Source organism: Hippopotamus amphibius, chromosome 14 (genome assembly GCF_030028045.1).
Source record: "Hippopotamus amphibius kiboko isolate mHipAmp2 chromosome 14, mHipAmp2.hap2, whole genome shotgun sequence".
NCBI classification, from domain to species: Eukaryota; Metazoa; Chordata; class Mammalia; order Artiodactyla; family Hippopotamidae; genus Hippopotamus; species Hippopotamus amphibius.
In genome coordinates this window covers 14,877,603-14,899,827 of record NC_080199.1, presented here as the reverse complement: position 1 = coordinate 14,899,827, position 22,225 = coordinate 14,877,603, and the positions used below count along the sequence as shown (strand labels likewise).

Sequence of the window (22,225 nt, the reverse complement as noted above, 5' to 3'; positions counted from 1 at the left end):
GAGGGGAGTCAAGGAAGGGAGGGAATACGGGGATATGTGTATAAAAACAGATGATTAAACTTGGTGTACCCCCCAAAAAATAATAAATAAATAAATAAAATTAAAAAAAAAAAAAAAAAGAACCATTATGTAATTTCACTTTCTACGTCCAACACAGCTGCAGTTCAAACCATGAAAAACAAGGCAATGGGTTCTAAGAGCCAGTGCTTTTAAATCTAAAATACTACTCTCACTGTTCCTTATTTAAGACTATGATTAAACGCTGTTCCTATGGAATAGTTACGATAGAATTCATGCCATGCATAATAATACCTGCTCATCTGGTGCCCACACAGCAGGGAGGGCACTGTTCTTTCCCACAGAGAATCTTCTCACCCCCGTGCACCAGGCACCTGCAACCAAGAGACCCAAGTAGCCCTAAAGCTAAAACCTAAAGCCCTGAGCTGGATAAAAAGCTTAATAGTAAACTTGGTCCTCTCCTCCCAACTACTGAACACTACTTGGAAAGTTCAGAAGGTCAGCTTCCCACACTTATGTAGACCTAAACCCCCTCAAAGACAGATAAAAAACTAAAATGTGTCATCAACACACAAATGACTTCATATAGACCACACTGTGGAATCACATGCTGCAAAGACTTTAATACAATTCATTAGAACCAAACGGTATATATTAGACCAGATGGCAAGTTTAATATAATAATTGTAAATGAAGCTATAAACTGTAAGTATACCACAAATAATTATTCACATCTGTACTTACTTTCTGCCAGAATCAGGGACACAAAGGCAACAACAGTGACAAAGATGGCACAGATGACATCCAGACGCATGGCGAGCCATCGGGACGCGGTCAGAAGCAGGAACCAAGCCTCTGGATTTGTGCACCGTGATAAGCATAATAAGCAGAAAAACCATGTTTATTGCTTTGAACGAGGGACAGCCTTTTGCTCAGCTGAGCTACAGAAGATGTGTACACAAGGTAGGACAGCAAAGTTACATGCCCAAGGAGCCTGAAGATTCCAGAAAGTTAGGTTCTAACACAAGACACTGTGTGGTACACACAGGAATCAGTCCAGGGACTGTGTGGGAAGAAAGCCCTGAAAACTTCAACCTATAGGTTATAAACAGAAATAGGATCATCATGAAAAAGATGGAGAAATGCTCTCATTAGTACGTTTCCTGCAGCACTGGGCCTTGATATGAGAGTTATCCTCTCACAGGGTCAGCTGTTCCCAGCTCTCTGATAGCAAAGAGCACAGCTCACTCTGTCTCCAGCACCTTCTGCATTTACTACAGGGCCCTGCACGTTGTCTACTTTTAGGAGCCAGTATCTAAATGACCATCAGCTGAAAGGATCTATATATGGCTTTCACATGCCATTTTATCTTCAAATTACAATAAAAATTAGAGAGACAGACCAGGATTTTACAGACAAAGGAAATTCTGAAATTTCTGCCTAGAAAAAAACTTCATGGATACAAAGAATAATGCACATCAAGTGGGCAGCAAATCTGATCATCAGGAAATGATTTTCCTCAATCACGTTTGATGGCCTGAGTGCTCTGAAAAGAGAGTCTGCAAACTACAGCCTGTGGGCCAAGAAGAGCCCATCACCTGGTTCTGTAAACAGTTTTATTGGAAAACAACCACCACCATTTGTTGATGTTCTGTCTTTGCCTGTCTTTGAGCTACAACAAGAAAGTTGAGAAGTTACAACAGAGGCAGTATGGCATACAAAGTCTAAAATATCTACTCTCTGCCTCTTTGCAAAAAAAAAAAAAAAAAAGTTTGCTGACCTGCACCCTAAAAGGACAGAAAACCACAGGGCACAATGATGGAAGGACAACATAAGCCAGTCAGGGGAGAAAAGCAGGGATGTGATGGGGGAAGCGGGGAGCACAGAGGGGATGCTGAGAGGAAAGGGTGGGGGAGGCAGGTGGGCAGAGGGGGACGTGGGGCGGAACAGAGAGAGGTGCTGTCCAGCAAGGCCGCCTGAGAGGGACATCAGGCCTCAGAAGGCAGCACATCCCATCCTTTGAAATCATTTCCAGAAACTTACAGACCTGAGTGCAAATCCTGATGTGCGTCAAACAGTTCCTGAAACCTCTGTTCAGCTTTGCACGCCTGGATGGTCCAGAGTCCCCTGAGAGAAGATGCTAAGTGGGAAAATATTGGGCTCCGTGCTGGGGAAGCAGAGACAGACAAAGGAGAGAGAAAGTCAGGGAGGCCGGATGCAAGGAAACCTACCACCTCCCGTGCTATGTGGTCACTCGTCCCGTGAAAGGGCACACCCAGGGCTTCCTGGTGGGCTGCCTGGTAGAGGAGGGACAACGCCCCTTCTGGAGAGAATTCTCCATGTGACCCTCCAACTCCTGCTCACACCAAGCTTCACTTTAATGACCTGGAAATGAAAGGTTCTCCTTGAATCTATCTTTGACCAAGTTCAAATCACAGCTAGATTTGGATAAAGAAATTCGTTACTAGCACATTCACCTAGGTTCTCCTCAAACACGACTCCCTACAAATTTCCTCCAGGTGGAAACTGTTCACTAATTTTAAAAGTTGTATATATTGAGTATAGTTGATTTACAATAATGTGTTAGTTCCAGGTATACAGCATAGTGATTCAGTTATTTTTTCCTGATTATAGTCCATTATAGGTTATTACAAGACATTGAATAAAATTCCCTGTGCTATACAGTAAATCCTTGTTCCTTACCTATCTGATGTATAGTAGGGTGTACCTGTTAATCCCATACTCCTAATTTGTCCTTCCCTCCCTCCCTCCCTGTTCCCTTTGGTAACTGTAAGTTTGTTTTCTATGTCTCTGAGTCTGTTTCTGTTTTGTGTATAGATTCATTTGTATTGTTTTTCAGATTCCACATAGAAGTGGTATCATATAGTATTTGTCTTTGTCTTACTTTACTAAGAATAATGTCCTCTAGGTCCAACCACATAGTTGGAAATGGCAACATTTCATTCTTCTTTAGGGCTAATTATTGTTCACAAATGTTGGAGTCAGTAGTATTCTAAAATTTAATTCTCTGTGAGAGTCCTCACCACACTGAACTGTGATGAGCCACCTGTGTGTTGTCTCCACCTTAGATTAGTGACGTAAGAGCTGGGATAAGGTCAGCATATCCCCCAAACTGGAACAATCCCAGGCACAGGACAGGGGCGAGATAAGTAAGGTGAACAGACAGTCTGCCATCTCCCTGCATCCTGGGACTTTCCCTGCACCTGCTCCAAGAGCCTCTTTGAGGGTCCCGGAGACACTGGGTACTGCACTGCCCTTGTGCCCACAGGACCTGTGCAACCAAGGGGTCTTTCAATAGTCTTGACTTCTGCTCTGGGAACCTGATGGATGTTTTCATAACTGCCCTGCTGGATACCTGCCCTGGTGTTTGGAGGTCACTGTGGCCTGTGACACTGATATTAACCTTTTAGAATCTGACCATGGCCTTAGAGGCCATTCTGTTTTTAGTGACTTCATGTGGGTTTGGGGCCTGGTGTCACATGACTGGCCATACGTTTCCTGCCACCTTCTCTAAGAGCACACTGACCATGCGCACCAGGGTCAGGCTCCTGCACCTCAGGGAACAGGTGGGCTGCAGGCTGCTGGGCAGGGAGGACCCCTTACGGTTTTCATTCCCCACCATGAATGAGGCTGTAACTTGCTATTGTCAGGGGCAGATAGTGAGCCTGTGACCTCTGTCTGGGATGACTTGTGCTTTATCAGCAGGAAATACTGACATCACTTTGTTACCTGTGCCTCTCTTAGAAAAGACCAATTGGTAAAACCTGGGTGTTTACGGGAAGTTAAGGTCACTTAGCTTATAGGAGGCTACAGAGATTTTTTTAAATTATAGGGAAAAAGATTCAAGAGGGAAAACTCCAATTATTTTCAGGGCCTGACTGCTTAGCCCAGCATCCAAGTGCCTGTCTGGGTGACAGTTCAGTTAGCACCGATGTGCACATGGGCACTGCAGGTGTGTGTAGTGGGGGCTGGGGTACAAATGGGCAAAGATAGAACCTCCTCTTATGCTTAGCATCTCTGGTTCTACAAGCAAGGAAGGGGCAGGCTTCCTCCTGTGAGACACTGAGGCTCAGGGAGGGTGGGAAGACCTGGGCTGTGGGAGGACAGCCTGGGCTGTGGGCCAGCTGACCATCCCCTCAGCCCTGAGGCTCTTTCCAAATGGGACATCTGACCAGGAACCTTAATTGTGAGGGGCCCTCATCGGTGATACTGCTTTAAGGAAAAAACCTTCTCTGAATTGGGGCATGATCTAACATTTCCGCTTGTATCTAATTCAGGCAAGGAGCCTTCAGTGATTCAGTGGTGCTTCTCACTGCCCAGGTGCATGTTTGCAGTGTTACTTCAGCATCCACACTGTTCTACTGAGTAACTTTTTATCTTCCTATAACTTTGCACCTTTAATACAGCAACGTGAACTGAGATTGAGCTCACGCTCCAAATAAGAAAGGCTGGGAGCTCTGCACAGGCCTTTCCTGCAGCCCCAGTAGGTGTCCCAACCCGCCCACAGAACTCAGTCTGGAAGCAGGGTGCTCACAGGGATGATGCCGGAGGTTTCCAGGGCCCGTCACCCTCTCAGGAGGGTGCTGAGAACCCAGCTCCAAAAAGTGTAGAAAACACACTAGAACCAGGCTCTCATTTCCAGAGCAAATGTTATGACATCAACACTATTCATCACAGGCAAGGCTTCTGAGAAGGAAGTAGACGTGGCTTTTCACCCAGGGAGAGTCCTGGAATGAAACTTTTCAGCTTGGCCTCCCTCACCTGCTTCCCTCAACAGGTGATCAAACCTGCAGGACATTCTCTCCAGCAGGGATGGAAGATGGGGTTGACTTTAGAAATCACATACCGTCCCAGCCTTGAACACCAGGGAACCCAAAGACCTCATCACCTACCTCACCTCATGACCAAGAGTTACAGCGGTCCATCGGGAATCTGGACCCACGAAAAACCACCCCGTTTTTTGCAAACCCCTCCTAGGACAGAGAGGGATGCCAGGATGAGTGAACTGGAGGGCCATCAAAAAAGTTAACTAGTACAGAGGGAGAGGGGATGTCGAGGCTCTGGTGTTACATGGCCCGATGTAACATCCTTTTCCCACAAGACTGAGCTCGCTGTCCTGAAGTAGACTATGTACCAGCCATGGCATCAGTCTGCAGTCACAGACACGTGTTACCCTACAGGTCACAAGATGGACAGATATGTTTTCCACAACCCTAAGGACTCTTTGGAATGAATCCCACAAGGACTACAGATCTTCCCTGGCAGTGGGGGGGTGGGGGGGGTAGGGAACCATATACAAGGACCCTGGGGGCCTAGAGCCTGGCTGTGGGTTATCATTCATATTATGTGAGACCAGCTAGTTATTAATAGATTCTTAATTCCCTCATGTTCAAGGTTCTGTGCCTTTGGTAACAGCCAGCAAGTACTTTACTATAAGCATCAACTCAAGCAATCCTCATGAGACCCCCAGAGACTGAGGGATTAAGAGCACCCACTGTTCAAGGTTAAGTAAATGAACCCACCTAAGTAGTAGAGCTGGGTGTCAGACTCAACTCTGTCTTATTTCCAAGGCTGTGCTTTTAATCACAGCTGCAGTGTCTCAGAGGGAGAATAGTCAGGGCTGAGGATGCTCATGTGAGACTAAAAGCACTTTTCTCCAGACTTTGTTTATGTTCAGAAAACCCCAAATTTACTCAGCTAATATCCAACAGCCTTAGCCATTACTGCACATCTTATTAAGAACCTTAGGTTGAACAAAGACCCTGGGAATCTGGCACGAGACCCCCTTAAAACAGCATACTTGAGGGTCTATGGGCTGCATACACCTGGCACATGTGCTAACCCTGCCCTAGCAATGCCCATGGCAGACACTGCTAGCTGATCACAGCAGCCTTCAGACAGAATTTGGATATGGCTTCATCACTAAGGCTCTGCCCAATGCATAGAGTCGGCTAGAGAAAGGTGACCAAACGCCATCCTGGTTTTATGCACTGCTCCCTGACTGTCCATTGCTATGCTCACTTTGGCAAAAATGTGCAAAAAACCTCATTATAATCAGCTGTGGATCTGTCACTAAGATGACAAAAGTTAACCTAAGGTTCCAGAGGCAGCTAGGCAGGAGGATCTGAACATAAACCTCAGGACTTCAGTAGTCCTTCAGAGCACAAGGGTGAAGCAGGCTTCTGCTTCTGGCCACAGCAGTCAGGAGTCCTTCTTTTTGCTGGTGGCTCCAGCAGTGGCCTTAAGACACACTATCAGCTACTACACAGAGAAAACAGCGGAGTTATTATTTATGGCACAGACCCAGCACCTAGAGACAGAACATAAACGGTCTACTCAACTGGCCACCACATCTGGTTATCTGAGGTGTGGGGGAGGGAATATCCAGATTGAATTTACTGTCTAACATTCCTGCAGCCTAAGAGGATGTAAAAAATCCCAATATATCACAGGGATGGAGAGAAAGTTCTCAGACCTCCAGATCAAGTATTGAGAAAATCCTGTACTGCTTCTTGAAAAAAGCCTCAGGAGGTGCCCTTCCCTCCACTTCCTTATGGATGGGAAGTGGCCCTCGCCCCAGACAAAGACCTCTGTCAAGTGTTCCTTCTGGAACAATCCCTCTGAATGTACCAGAGACATGCTTTGCAACAAGACGGCTGCATGACTCATGGGTGGCCTCAAATCTTAACAGGTCTGAAGCCTTGTCTACACAGAAGACTGGATGGAGCTCATCACGTCCTCTTCTGCCTCCCCAGGTCCTACCATCCTACCAAGTCATATCAGCAGAATGTCATACACACCTGGACTCTACTTCTCTATCATCCATCCAAACACCTCACCAAACCAGCTGTCATGGAGTTTAGCTGGTTCTCCTGATGACTGAAAGTTTTTCCATAGATTTTATGAAAACGATGCTCATTATCCTTTATGCAAATATTTATGATAAACGCCTTTGAAGGGTTTACAAAACATGCAAATGCCACAACAAAAATTCATTTGTCTTGATGAACTTCCATTTTTTCATTTAGTAGGTACAGAGAACCATGGGCCTCAATAGGTTTCTCTTCTTGGCTTGGATTCTAGAAATTTGAGTTGATGTTAATCTGTAGTAACTACCTGTGGTTGAGGTTTCTGATACAAACATCTTCCTTCTTTACTTTTGGGCTATTATTGTCTTATACCTTTTTAAAAAATATATAACAATTCTACTTTCCTTATGATTCTTTGTTTTAATAATGCTAAAATATGTCTGTGCATTAATAAGGAGATAAGCTCTGGATTATTTCAACCTCTGTGATTACCTGCAGAATAGAATGATGAATCATAAAATGTGTTCCCCATTATTCTTTTCTTTTTTAATTTATTAATTTATTTTATTTGTTGGCTGCATTGGGTCCTCGTTGCTGCGCACAGGCTTTCTCTAGTTGCAGTGAGTGGGGGCTACTCTTCGTTGTGGTGCACAGGCTTCTCATTGCAGAGGCTTTTCTTGTTGTGGAGCATGGGCTCTAGGCACGTGGGCTTCAGCAGTTGTGGCACGTGGGCTCAATAGTTGTGGCTTGTGGGCTCTAGAGTGCAGGCTCAGTAGTTGTGACACATGGGCTTCGCTGCTCTGCAGCTTGTGGGATCTTCCCGGATCAGGACTCAAACCTGTGTCCCCTGCATTGGCAGGCAGATTCTTAACCACTGCACCACCAGTGTTCCCCATTATTCTAAAACTAGGAAGCTGAATGGAGTGATAGAAACTAAATGCACACTGAATGGATTCCCCTCCTGTGTGTTCCTAAGGGGATTATTTTCCACATCATTTATGTGAACAACTTTGAGGAGAGGGGACTACAAACAGTGTGACATCATCGCAAATACTGGTGATGATAGACAGCAACACTGAAACTAACAGGGCTTATCTTTTCAAAACATTTAACAACTGCACTTTAATTGCCATCTTTGAAAATGTGAAAGAATTAATTTTTCAAATATATTACTTCTGACATATGTTTACTGATGCCTCCTTTCCTTTCCCTAATCTTTTCCTTTCCTTGTCATTTCTAGTAACTTCAGGGGAAGAAAAATCCCCTATTTTCCTTCTATATTAGTTCCAACATGATGAAATATTTGTTTTTAGAAAAATGTTTACTGAGTGGCTGCTCTGTGTGAGGAAGTATGTCATGAACCAGACTGAAGTGGTCCCTGTCCTCATGGTGCTCACATTTGTCCTCCTTGTGCTAAAATGCAAAGCTGCAGCTGACCCGCCACCAGCTCCATTTGCCATAAGGGCCACACTGACTCACAGTGACCATAATATTCAATTGCCTAATGTTGACTTGGTGAGAAATTCTAGAAGACAGAGTCTGCAGAATTTCAGGGGTCTGGTTAATGATGGCATAAATGGAAGCCAGCCTGCACTGCCATCCCCACCCGAGAGCCCCGGTACTCACTTGCACATTCCAGGCGTTTGACATCTCGTGACGTCTCTAAGAAATATCGCCAAAGAAAGAATAAAATGATGCCAAGTGGAACCACGGGTATCACAATCCAAGGAATCACTGCCACCATCACACCCACCACACCAATCACAAGTAGGAATGTCTGAAATAGCAAAGACAGATACAGAAGCCCCTTATGAAGGATTCTTTTCAAAGATAAACTTCAAGGGGTTGTTTTGTTAGGATTAAACTCCTTTTCTTGAAAGACGTGTTGGAATGGCAGGGAATGCTTTCCCATCCAAAGAAATAAAATTATAGGTGGTCCTCATGATATTTATTGCATGGGTCAAACACTATGACAAGAACTTTCTGGGTATTAGGTCTTTTGATACATTCAATAGCCCTATGAGGCAGGCATTACTATTTTTCACAGATGAGAATATTTAAGACTTAGAGAGAGTAGGAGTTGAATCCCAAACTATCACGAGTCAATAGGTGTTACTAGAGAGATGAGAGAGCAGGTATCACAGATGAGGGATCCAGAGACCTTAGCTATACAGGCAAGGATAAAAAAGTGGTTCGTTACACCTTCAGTGTCCAGAAAAGGAGGAAAAAATTTAAATGTTGACCTTTGGAAGTTGGAATTCCTCTTTCTTAGTTTTCTACCCATAGTTAACATTTACTGAGTGCTGACTGTTTACAGGGCTGTGCATTCAATACTTCACAGGTACGAGGCTGAGTCAAAAATTATACACGCTCTGGCTGTAGAACTTACAGAAGTTTTAATATAACTGGAGTGCGGATAATTTTATTATCGTATTTACTTTTTACTCCTCACAACAGACCTACTGAATAACAGCATTATCTCATTTTAGCCACGGAGACACTGAGGCGCAGAGAGAGGAAAAGCAACTTGACAGAGACTGCTAAGCATCAGTTGTGGAGTCAGGGAGCCCACGTCATGAGCCATTATGACATATTTAAGCTTGCCCCCAACATACCACCAACTTTCTATCATTATGCTAAGTACTGAAAATGTCCATTTCAAAGGCTAATGCTTATCACAACAGCAGATGCCAGTTACCATTAGTTTACGGTATGCAAGGCACTGTGTTAAGAGTTTCATGAACATTCACTTAATCATCACCTCATTCCATGCAATGGCTTTATCTTGGTCTAAAAATACACCAGGTAGAATAGAAACGGAAGCCATTGGGTCATGCTGATTTAAGTATCCATCATTATCAGGAAAAGTATGATATCATGCTGTACAGCTTTAAGCAATAGGAATGCAATCAACACGTAGCATCTGCCTGCTATGAAAGCAAGGTGAATGGGGGGCATATGCAGGTTCTCACGGCCTGGGCCAAGGCCTCTGAAGTTTACAGTCTCAGATGGATACAAATCCATGACGATCTGCACAGGACACAGAGTGCTGGGAAACACGGGGAAGAACAACCTGAATGCTTTTTGAGAATTCGAAGAAGAAACGGATGCCCGAATTTCATAAGCAAGTTTAACTAACAGAAAGAGTGGCATAAATAATTTGCAGGCAGTAATTACTATTGATGAAAATTTTGATGAAAAAGGAGCCGGGCTGGGAAGGCTGAGATGCTTGTCTGAGTTAACATCTGCTGTGCTGTGTCCTCGCAGCACCAGCACCTGCATCCCGTGCTCGCCAGCCCAGGGCCTTCCCCACCTTGTCACCCAGGGCAGCTGGCCCTGGCATGTCTCTGGGGTAATGTCTGCATCATAGAGACACGGGTTATCATTTCAGAGCTCTTCCAGATCAGTTTTCTCAGAGGATCCTCACAACCATCTTGTGAGTTAGAAAAGCAAGGACTGCCATTTCCATTACAGATAAGAAACGTGAAGCTGGGAGGGTAAGTGGTTGTCCTAAGATTTCCCAGGAAGGTACTGCAGGTCATAGAGAAGGAAAGGAACAGATCATACTCAAGGAATCCCAAAGCCACAGCTGCAGGCAGGAGGAGCTTGTGAGGAGGAGGAAATGGCCAGAGCTGTGACTCTGTGGCCGGGAGCCCTTGTGAACCAAACTGCAGTATCTGGACGTTGACTCGTGTGCTTTTCCTGTTTCTCCCAGCCTCTGCCGTGGTATCAATATAAACCTCAGAGTGGAGAGGATGGAATGCTGAAGGAATAAATTCCAATCATAAGTGGAGAAAATACTCCTATTACACCTACAGCTAAGCAACTTCTTACAGCCACAGGATTAACTGATGCATCCCATCCTGCTATGCCATTCGTGCTCGTGGGGAGGGGGTCCTTCCAGCTCCTTCTATGTCTTAAGTAAAGTCACTTGGCTTGCCATCACTAGCTGTCAGGAAATGTCAATTACGAAAAAAAAAATCCAATTTACAATTTTCTAGCATACACATCATTTGATTGGACATTATTCACCAGTTTCAATAATCTGGCTCTCCTCAGGTGAGGGCCTTTTATGGTTAAGCCAGCCTGGCAGATTACCTGGGAAGCAGAGTTAAGATCAAAATAAAGGATTCTATGGGAGCTGTGCCAGTGCTTTTCTTCAGGTACCTATTAAAGACCAGTAACTGTTGCCCTCAGAAGCTCCCAAATTTGGTTAAGTCCTTCAGATGTGATGCTCCTAAATTCTGAGGCACTTCAAAGAGGCTTTCTGTGAGAGCTTTATTTCTACATGTAGGTCATACTATCGCCAGCCTCATAGTGGATTGGATATTACATTATGGTATACTATACTATATTAAAAAATATATATACAATGTAAGGGTTTATATTTACACGTATTTATGTATATACACTTGTGAATCTTTTATTTATTGCCAGCTGTCTCACACTCTGTACAGAAGTTGGTAGAAGGCAAAAATAGTGTCTAAGCAAACAGTCAACACTATGAAGAAGGAAACAAAAGATTCTGGTGCACAACCAACATGGTTTCCTTGAAGCCAGTCTCATTTCTTCCTTCCACATTCCCAGGAATTCCAAGGAGCCTAATCCAAGCTACACACTCAATTCCCCCCATCTGATTGGATTTCAGGCCCACCTGATGGCCCACCTCCCATGGCCAGTGCTTCTGTACCTCTGTCTCACTGTGGCACAGAGATGATGATGTGTACACAGCAAGAAGCATGCTGACCCAGAAGCAAGTGACCCAAGTCCTCATGCCCCAAGAAATAAGGGGAATCATTATGCTGATGTGCTTATAACCCATCTGGAGCACACCATTTGGGAAATTCTATCCAAAGTCTATGATTCTATATGAATAAATGCAAAAAATTATAGGATAAAGGCTTTCGCTTGAGAGTACACGGTGATTTTTCACAACTCAGAATAATTCTTTAGTTTGCAGAGAAAGACAACCTACACCTGGATCAGAAATTCCATTAGCCAGGTATTGAGCTACCTGAGACAGGGTTTAGGGCCAACCCTCTCGAAAATTAACAGAAATGGTAAGACACTACACCCACTCTCAATCTTAGTAAAAACTGGAATATACCAACAACATCAAAGGATGGTGGTGGGAATTAAATGAATCATGTATATAAAGTGTTTACCAGTCCATGCATAACTAACAGAAATTCTGAGTCCATTGTTACCTCATTTCAGTGTGCTCTGGGTACTAGCAGCAGGGCAGGAGGGATGGTATATTTAGTAGATTTAAAGGCCCTAACAGGACACTCATTCTAACCACCGGAACAGCTGAGTGCTATCCAAGGAAGCATCAGAGCAGGGGCTATTTTTCCTAGATGTGGTGATGATGTCACATGTACCAAAGTGACTGTGGCTTTTCTCTGGCCACACGAAAAATCTTATCTGAGGTCTATTTTGTTTGACGATGCACTTCAAACAATAAATATGACCAATAAACCTCACGCCTGCTATAGTCTCTGTGCTCTCTGTATCTTCTCCCAGAGATTCATAACCTTAGGGATATGGCAGCAAGTCAGTCTTTTCTGAGACGTTTCTTTCTTATTCCATATTCTCTGTCTGTTTCAAGTTTTGCTTCTTCTTGGTGAAGACTTACTGTTATGAAACTGCTGAGCATTTATGGGAGACTAAGGTGGACCTCTGAATTAACAAAACCAAACCAGATTATTCAATGTATTTCCAAGACGAGATCAATTTGACCTTTTCTACTACATGCACCATGAACTGGTATATTGATATCAATGAAAGCACAAAAGCTAGATTTTGTACACTAGTGAATCCTAGGAAATTCAACTGCGTCCACTCCAGGTCAGCCTTCTTGGTGCAAGCAGCCCAGTTAGGATGTCAGGATGACTAAGGTAGAGGACCTGTCACCACCACCTATGGAAGGAAGTCTAATGAGCACCTCTCATCCTCAGGAAAGATGCTGTCCCTGTGAGCAGCTGTTTCTGACAAACCACACCAGCATTTAAATGAATTGTTAATAACGAATATACAAAAGGAGTAAAGAAAAGGAAAAAAAAAATAATCCTTGAGAAAAATGTTAATGATTTGGTTTAAAAACCTGCCCAATCAATTTGAAAAATATGACACTGCTTTATTGCTAGTGCCCATGGCAAGTTTTCTCATAATCCTGAAGAAATGCCACAATTCTCTAGATCTAGGCAACAAGCAAAGAAGTGATGGGTACCCCACCCTCCCAATTACCAACAATGGAGGACATTTCATGAGGCTTGCCATGTGCCCCACCTCTCAAGTATTTCACAAGCATTATTTAATTTCATTCTCACCTCAAATCTGAGTGGGAGGGATTATTCTCTCCTTTTACAAAGCAGGAAAGTGATGCTCAGAAAGGTTTAGTAATTTGCCCTATGTCAGGTAATTCAGTCATTCTGACCCCAAGTTTGTTCGTTTAATTTCTGTCTGATACTGTATCCAAAATAAAGATAAAATTCATATTTTAAAAATTAATATCTAAATATACTCCATTATTGTATATTTCCCTTCTGTCAGCATTTTCTATTTTGTTGGGTTTCTTGGGATTGTATCTGGTCTCTCCCATACTAGGACCAGTTCTAGATTCCTAGCTGTTAGTGAGTAACAGCCTGCTTAGCACACAGAGCAGACTGATCATTAAAAGGTCTTAAAAATGCTCTCTAATAGAACAGACTAACACGTGTTGGTTTAAGAATTATTCTTTAAATTAAAAAAAAAAGAAAGTTTCATAAGAAGGATAAGTTCTAAGCCCAGAAAGCAAAATGACTTCAGGAAAAAAAGCCCAATAATTTTAATAAATACATAAATCCCAAGGACACAAAATGAGGCTGAGTACTTTACATGTTCAATATCTATATTTGGATGGTAGTAAAAACACTAAATTTCCCCCAGGAAGTCTCCACCTCTAGAATGAACACAGTATTCTAATACTGCAGATTTAACATATTCCTCCCACAAGCACAGTCTGAATATTGACTTTGACTATAACTTCCAAATTGTTTACAGTCCTGTTACACCAGGCAGGTAGCTAGATATGAGCAGAGAAATGGGGGTAGGGACTGGGTAGAGGGAAATCAAGCATCTTGTAAACAGCAGGGGTCCCTGGGCAGACAAAGAAAAGCAGGAAGCTCCAGACTGACAGGAAACCACACATTTTGGGTGATAAGTGTCTTGCAGGCAGACAAAGAAAGGTGGGGAAAGGCGGGACCCTCCCGAGTCCAGTAATACCTGTTGTTCATTATGCTCTCATTACAATAAAATTAGTTTTGCTGATAAGAAGTACTCATCATGAACAGATGCCATGACACTTCCAATAAAAGCTAAATAAGGACAGGAATACCTCCTCCTCTAGGAAAGATGGAGATGGGATGAAAATCAGGGAATATGACCCCCAAACTCCTTCTTCCCCAGTGAATATTCCATCCCTTCATTTGTATGCCCCTCATAACAGGATTGCCAAAGAAACCCAGGACAGCAGCTCCTCACCTGTCTGCTCCCTCTCCCTCTGAGAGCTTATTCTTGCTTAAATAAACCCTCTCTCTACTTTCTTGACCTCCTTGTCTTGTGTCTAGTTGTTTCTGCGACACGGCAAGAACCTTCAATTCACCAGGAACAGTCCTATAGGAATTCCTAGGTATCTACCCACATATCTACCAGCTTAAAGTAAATTAAGTTTACTTTAAACTTAATTCCAAGGGATTCTGTTCCTGCTAGACTTTGTGATACTTGTGCCAAAGAACATGTTTTCTATAAACATCAGTAAAAGTATATTCTTCTATTTTTATGCAAATAAATATGCCATCCATACATCTGGCTCACTCCATTCTTATTTGAATTCTCTCTCACGCCATCTCATACCTACATTAGCACAACATGAAATATGTATATAATCATAAAGCCACATAACCAGTAGACAATACTTATATTATTTGTTTACAATATTAAAAAAAAAAATCAGGAACATTAAGAATGCTAGCACCTCAAAGGAATTTCAAAGTTTTTAATTTTGCTGTCAGTTAGACTCTTAAGAATTTTGTTCCAAGTTGTGATGAGTACAATCTATCCAGATTGCCTTAAACTACTACTGATTTTATAGAAAATATAACTCAAGTGCAATAAGCAAAGCAAGATTCACTTCTTGGTAAGAAAACAAGGCAAGACTTCCATGTGATTTAGAGAGGGAAAAAGTTACAACTATCAATAGTTTTTTGATCTTTAAGCTTTTTAGTGATGTGGGTATAGGAGAGATTCTTCTTCCTATCTATTCTGGAAACACGTGAGATTAGAAAAGAACCTTTCAATGAAATGACTATCACATAGATTGTGCTGCTGCCTAACACAAGTCTCTTGTGGAGGCAGTAAAATCCTGAACAGGTCACACAAAACTCTGAAAGGATTAAGAAATAAAATGTAATTCCTATCCAACAGTACTCATTACCCTTCAATTACAGGTTAAATAAAAGCAAAAGCAAAAATACAGGAAACTCTTAAATTTAAGTTCCTAAACTTAATATCAACCTAGAATCAGCACTGAGTCTGCATGTAAGCTGATGTGGTACCTTTTATGTTTCAGGAGGTTCAGAGATCAGCTCTGGTTCTAAGATTCCTCCTTTAACACCTCTGCTTCCTTTGACCTCACCCAACTCAGTTAACTCTATTAAATCTGAACATTACAGAACATTGGTGTGTCTTATCTATATGATGAGAGCTATACAAACTCTAAGACTAAGCTTTTCTATACTTTTCCTTTCTTTGGAATATGCAAATCACACCTTCTTCCCTTATTTGGCTGCCTTGGATCTCTTCACAGCCACACCAGCTCTGGGACTTGTGCATCCTTCAGTTAGCTCCCAAGTGGGAGTCACAACTAACTCCACTGAAGAGTGAATGGTGATGTTTGGTTTACAGTTTCTTACTAACACAATAGAAAGCATGAGGGAAATAAAGTACACTTCTTCCTTCATGTTCAGTGTATCTCACTGATCAATAGCTTCCTTTCTATCTTTTCTCAGAGTCGGAGCTTACTATGAAATTCAAGACTGGAGTCCATCTATTTGCTACTTTTTAAAGGCACCTGAAAAATAAAACTACATAAAAGTAGAAATAAAATGCTGAAAAAGATATCCCATGAAAACACTAACAAAAAGAAAGCTAAGAAGATGGCAGAGCAGGAGGATGTGCACTCACTCCCTCTTGCAAAAGCACTAGAATTACAACTAACTGCTGAAAAATCATCGACAGAAAGACACTGGAACTCACCAAAAGAAAACACCCTACATCCAGAGACAAAGGAGAAGCCACAATGAGATGGTAGGAGGGGTGGAATCGCATTAAAATCAAATCCCATAAATGCTGGGTAGGTTACTCACAAGCTGCAGAACAGTTATACCGAAGAAGTCCATCCACTAAAGTGAGGCTTCTGAGCCCCACGTCAGGCTTCCTAACCTGGGGGTCCAGCAACGGGAGGAGGAATCTGCAGAGAATCAGACTTTGAAAGCCAGCGAGATTTGATTGCAGGACCTCCACAGGACTGGGGGAAACGGAGACTCCACTCTTAGAGGGCACACAAAAAAGTGTGCTCACCAGGACCCAGGGGGAAGGCGCAGTGACCCCATAGGAGATTGAACCAAACCTACCTGCTGGTGTTGGAGGGTTGCCTACAGTGGTGGGGGGCAGCTGTGGCTCACTGAGGAGACGGGGGCACTGGCAACAGGGGCTCTACAAAGTGCTCATTGGCATGAGCCCTCACGGAGTCCACCATTAGCCCCACCAAAAAGCCTATAAGCTCCAGTGCTGGGTAGCCTCAGGCCAAACATCAAACAAGGTGGGAACACAGCCACACCCATTGGAAGACAAGCAGATTAGAGCTTTACTGAGCTCCACCCACCAAATTGTATGAATGTTTTACTGAGCTCTGCCCACCCAGCCCAACCCATCACCAGGCCCTCCCATCAGGAAGCACCCATGAGCCTCTGAGACAGTTTCATCCACAAGAGGGCAGAGAGCAGAATCAAGCAGTATCAGCAGTATTTCGTCTTGTGGAACTGAAAACCACAGCCACAGAAAGACAGAGAAAATGAAAAGGCAAAAGACTTTGTACCAGATGAAGGGACAAGATGAAACCCCAGAAAAACAACTGAATGAAGAGGAGATAGGCACCCTTCCAGAAAAAAGAATTCAGAATAATGATGGTGAAGATGATCCAGGACTTTGAAAAAAGACTGGATGCAAAGATTGAAAAGTTTACCAAAGACATAGAAGAATTAAAGAGCAAACAAACAGAGATATGCAACACAATACCTGAAATGAAAAATACACTAGAAGGAACCAATAGCAGATTAACTGAGGCAGAAGGGCGAATAAGTGACCTGGAACACAGAATGGTGATAATCACTGATGCAGAAAAGAATAAAGAAAAAAAGAATGAAAAGAACTGAAGACAGCCTAAGAGACCTCTGGGACAATGTTCAATGCACTAACATTCACATTATAGGGGTCCCAGAAGAAGAGAGAGAGAAAGGACCCGAGAAAATATTGGAAGAGATTATGGTTGAAAATTTCCCTAACATGGAAAAGGAAACAGCTATGCAAGTCCAGGAAGCACAGAGAATCCCAGGCAAGATACACCCAAGGAGAAATATGCCAAGACATATAGTAGTCAAACTGACAAAAATTAAAGATAGAGAAAAGTTACTAAAAGCAGCAAGGGAAAAACAACAAATAACATACAATGGAACTCCCACAAGGTTAACAGCTGATTTCTCAGCAGAAACTCTGCAAGCCAGAAGGGAGTGGCATGATATATTTAAAGTGATGAAGGGGAAGAACCCACAACCAAGAATACTCTACCCAGGAAGGATCTCATTCAGATTCAACAGAGAAATCAAAAGCTTTACAGTTAAGCAACAGCTAAGAGAATTCAGCACTACCATACCAGCCCTACAACAAACGCTAAAGGAACTTCTCTAAGTGGAAAACATAAGAGAAGAAAAGGACCTACAAAATCAAAAACAAAACAAGTAAGAAAATGGTAATACGAACATACATATTGATAATTACCTTGAATGTAAATGGACTAAATGCACCAACCAAAAGACACAGACTGGCTGAATGGATACAAAAACAAGACCCATATATATGCTGTCTACAAGAGACCCACTTCAGACCTAGGGACACATATAGATGGAAAGTGAGTGGAAGGAAAAAGATACTCCATGCAAATGGAAATCAAAAGAAAGCTGGAGTACCGATACTCATATCAGATAAAATAGACTTTAAAATAAAAAATGTTACAAAAGACAAGAAAGGACACTACATAATGTTCAAGGGATCAATCCAAGAAGAGGAGATAACAATTATAAATATATATGCACCCAGTATAGGAGCCCCTCAATACATAAGGCAAATGCTAACAACTATGAAAGAGGAAATTGACAGTAACACAATCAAAGTGGGAGACTTTAACACCCCACTGACACCAATGGACAGATCATCCACACAGAAAATTAATAACGAATCACAAGCTTTAAATAACACAATAAATCAGCTTGATTTAATAGATACCTGTAGGACATTATATCCAAAAACAGCAGATTATATGTTCTTCTCGAGTGCACATGGAACATTCTCCAGGATAGATCACATTCTGGGTCACAAATCAAGCCTTGGTAAATTCAAGAAAATTGAAATCATATCAAGCATCTCTTCTGACTACAACATTATGAGATTAGAAATCAATTACAGGCAAAAAACTGTAGAGAACACAAACACATGGAGGCTAAACAATATGCTACTAAATAACCAAGAGATCACTGAAGAAATCAAAGAGGGAATCAAAAAATACCTAGAGATAAATGACAATGAAAACACAATGATCCAAAACCTATGGGATGCAGCAAATGCAGTTCTAAGATGGAAGTTTATAGCAATACAATCCTACCTCAAGAAACAAGAAACATCCCAAATAAACAATCCAAACTTACACCTAAAGAAACTAGAGAAAGAAGAGCAAACAAAACCCAAAGTTAGCAGATGCAGAGAAATCATAAAGATCAGAACAGAAATAAGTGAAATAGAGAGAAAAAAAATAGAAAAAAATCAATAAAACTAAAAGCTGATTCTTTGAGAAGATAAATAAAATTGATAAACCTCTAGCAAGACTCATCAAGCAAAAGAGGGAGAGGATTCAAATCAATAAAAGTAGAAATGAAACAGGAGAAATTACAATGGACACTGCAGAAATAAAAAGCACCATAAGAAACTACTACAAGCAACTATATGCCAATAAAATGGACAACCTGGATGAAATGGACAGATTCTTAGAAAGGTATAACCTTCCAAGACTGAATCAGGAAGACATAGAAAATTTGAACTGACCAATCACAAGGAATGAAGTTGAAACTGTGATTAAAAATCTCCCAACAAACAAAAGTCCAAGACCAGATGGATTCACAGGTGAATTTTATCAAATATTTAGAGAAGAGCTAACACCCATCCTTTTGAAATTCTTCCAAAACATTGCAGAGGAAGGAACACTCCCAAACTCATTTTATGAGGCCACCATCACCCTGATACCAAAACCAGACAAAGATACTACAAAAAAAGAAAACTACAGATCAATATCACTGATGAATTTACATGCAAAAATCCTCAACAAAATACTAGCCAACAGAATCTGACAACACATTAAAAGGATCATACGTCATGACCAAGTGGGGTTTATCCCTGGAATGCAAGCATTCTTCAATATACGCAAATCAATCCATGTGATACACCATATTAACAAACTGAAGGATAAAAACCACATGATCATCTCAATAGATGCAGAAAAAGCTTTTCACAAAATTCAACGCCCATTTATTTTTTATTATTATTATTTTTTTACAATAAACTGCATATATTTAGAGCCTACAATTTGGTATCCCAATCTCCCAGTTCATTCCCCCCAACCCTCCCCACTTTCACACTTGGTGTCCATAAGTTTGTTCTCTACATCTGTGTCTCTATTTCCGCCTTGCAAACTGACAACACCCATTTATGATAAAAACTCTCCAGAAGGTGTGCATAGACGGAACCCACCTCAACATAATAAAGGCCATGTATGACAAATCCACAGCAAACATCATTCTCAATGGTGAAAAACTGGAAGCATTCCCCTTAAGATCAGGAACAAGACAAGGATGTCCACTCTTGCCACTACTGTTCAACATAGTTTCGGAAGTCCTTGCCACAGCAATCAGAGAAGAAAAAGAAATGAAAGGAATCCAAATTGGAAAATAAGAAGTAAAACTGTCATTGTTTGCAGATGACATGCTACTATACATAGAAAATCCTAAAGATGCCACCAGAAAACTACTTCAGCTAATCAATGAATTTGGTAAAGTTACAGAATACAAAATTAACACACAGAAATCTCTTGCATTTCTATACACCAACAATGAAAGATCAGAAAGAGAAATTAAGGAAACAATCCCATTCACCATTGCAACAAAAAGAATCAAATGCCTAGGAATAAATCTAACCAAGGAGGTAAAAAACCTATACTCAGAAAACTAAAAGACATTAATGAGAGAAATCAAGGCGACACAAACAGATGGAGGGACATACCATGTTCTTGGATTGGAAGAATCAACATTGTGAAAATGACTATTCTACCCAAAGCAATTTACAGATTCAATGCAATCCCTATCAAATTACCAATGGCATTTTTCACAGAACTAGAAAAAGAAATTTTACGACTTGTATGGAAACGCAAAAGACCCCGAATAGCCAAAGCAATCTTGAGAAGGAAAGACAGAGTTGGTGGAATCAGGCTTCCTGACTTCAGGCTATACTACAAGGCTACAGTGATCAAGACAGTATGGTAGTGGCACAAAAACAGAAATATAGATGAATGGAATAGGATAGAAAGCCCAGAGATAAACTACGGTCAATTAATATATGACAAAGGAGGCAAGGAAATACAATGGAAAAAGGCAGCCACTTCAATAAGTGGTGCTGGGAAAATTGGTCAGCTACATGTAAAAGAGTGAAATTAGAACACTCCCTAACACCATACACAAAAATAAACTGAAAATGGATTAAAGATCTAAATGTAAGGCCAGACACTATAAAACTCCTAGAGGAAAACATAAGAAGAACACTCTTCAATGTAAATAACAGCAAGATCTATTTTGATCCACCCCCTAGAGTAATGTAAATAAAAACAAAAATAAATAAGTGGGACCTAATGAAACTTCAAAGCTTCTGCACAGCAAAGGAAACTATAAACAAGACGAAAAGACAATCCTCAGAATGGGAGAAAATATTTGCAAACGAATCAACAAAGGGTTAATCTCTAAAATATATAAACAGTTCATCTAGCTCAATATCAAAAAAACAAACAACCCCATCAAAAAATGGGCAGAAGACCTAAATAGGCATTTCTCCAAAGAAGACATACGGATGGCCAAAAGGCACATGAAAAGATGCTCAACATCACTAATTATTAGAGAAATGCAAATCAAAAGTACAATGAGGTATCACCTCACACTGGTTAGAATGGGCATCTTCAGGAAATCTACAAACAGTAAATGCTGGAGAGGGTGTGGAGCAAAGGGAATGCTCTTGCACTGTTGGTGGGAATGTAAATTGATACAGCCACTATGGAGAACAGTATGGAGGTTCCCTGCAAAACTAAAAATAGAGTTACCATATGACCCAGCAATCCCATAATTCATATACCCAGAGAACACCATAATTCAAAAAGACACATGCACTCCAATGTTCACTGCAGCACTATTTACAATAGGCAGGACATGCAAGCAACCTAAATGTCCATCAACAGATGAATGGATAAAAAAGATGTGGTACATATATACAATGGAATATTACTCAGCTGTAAAAAGGAACGAAATTGGGACATTTGTAGAGACATGGATGGACCTAGAGACTGTCATACAGAGTGAAGTGAGTCAGAAAGAGAAAAACAAATATTGTATATTAACACATATATGTGGAATATAGAAAAATGGTACAAATCAACTGGTTTGCAAGGCAGAAATAGAGACGCAGATGTAGAGAACAGACATATGGACAGCAAGTGGGGAAAGCGGGGAGGGTTGGGGGGGAATGAAATGGGAGATTGGGATACCAAATAGTACACTCTAAATATATGCAGTTTAATGTATGTTAACTGTATCTCAATAAAAGTTCTTAAAAAAAATGTAAAGTATCTATCTGCACTATTATAAACATGAAGTTAGAAGGATTCTTAGAAATCAAGGAAAACATTTCATAAGAATAAAGGGTCAATTTATCTAGAAGATATTTCTTAAATTTAAATTTATATAACCCTAATAACA

The 22,225-nt window shown here is 41.4% G+C and overlaps 1 protein-coding gene across 1 annotated transcript in view; it reads right to left on the bottom strand.

The window, feature by feature from the left end:
- The window catches only part of LOC130835726 (ATP-binding cassette sub-family C member 4-like), a 192,771-nt gene that overhangs the window by 68,683 nt on the left and 101,863 nt on the right, over positions 1-22,225 (bottom strand). The window contains exons 21-23 of the mRNA XM_057707518.1: positions 8,475-8,625; positions 2,066-2,185; positions 763-873 (exon numbers count right to left, since the gene is read on the bottom strand). Coding sequence (XP_057563501.1) covers positions 763-873; positions 2,066-2,185; positions 8,475-8,625 — 382 coding nt within the window. The remainder of the gene's footprint in view (positions 1-762; positions 874-2,065; positions 2,186-8,474; positions 8,626-22,225) is intronic.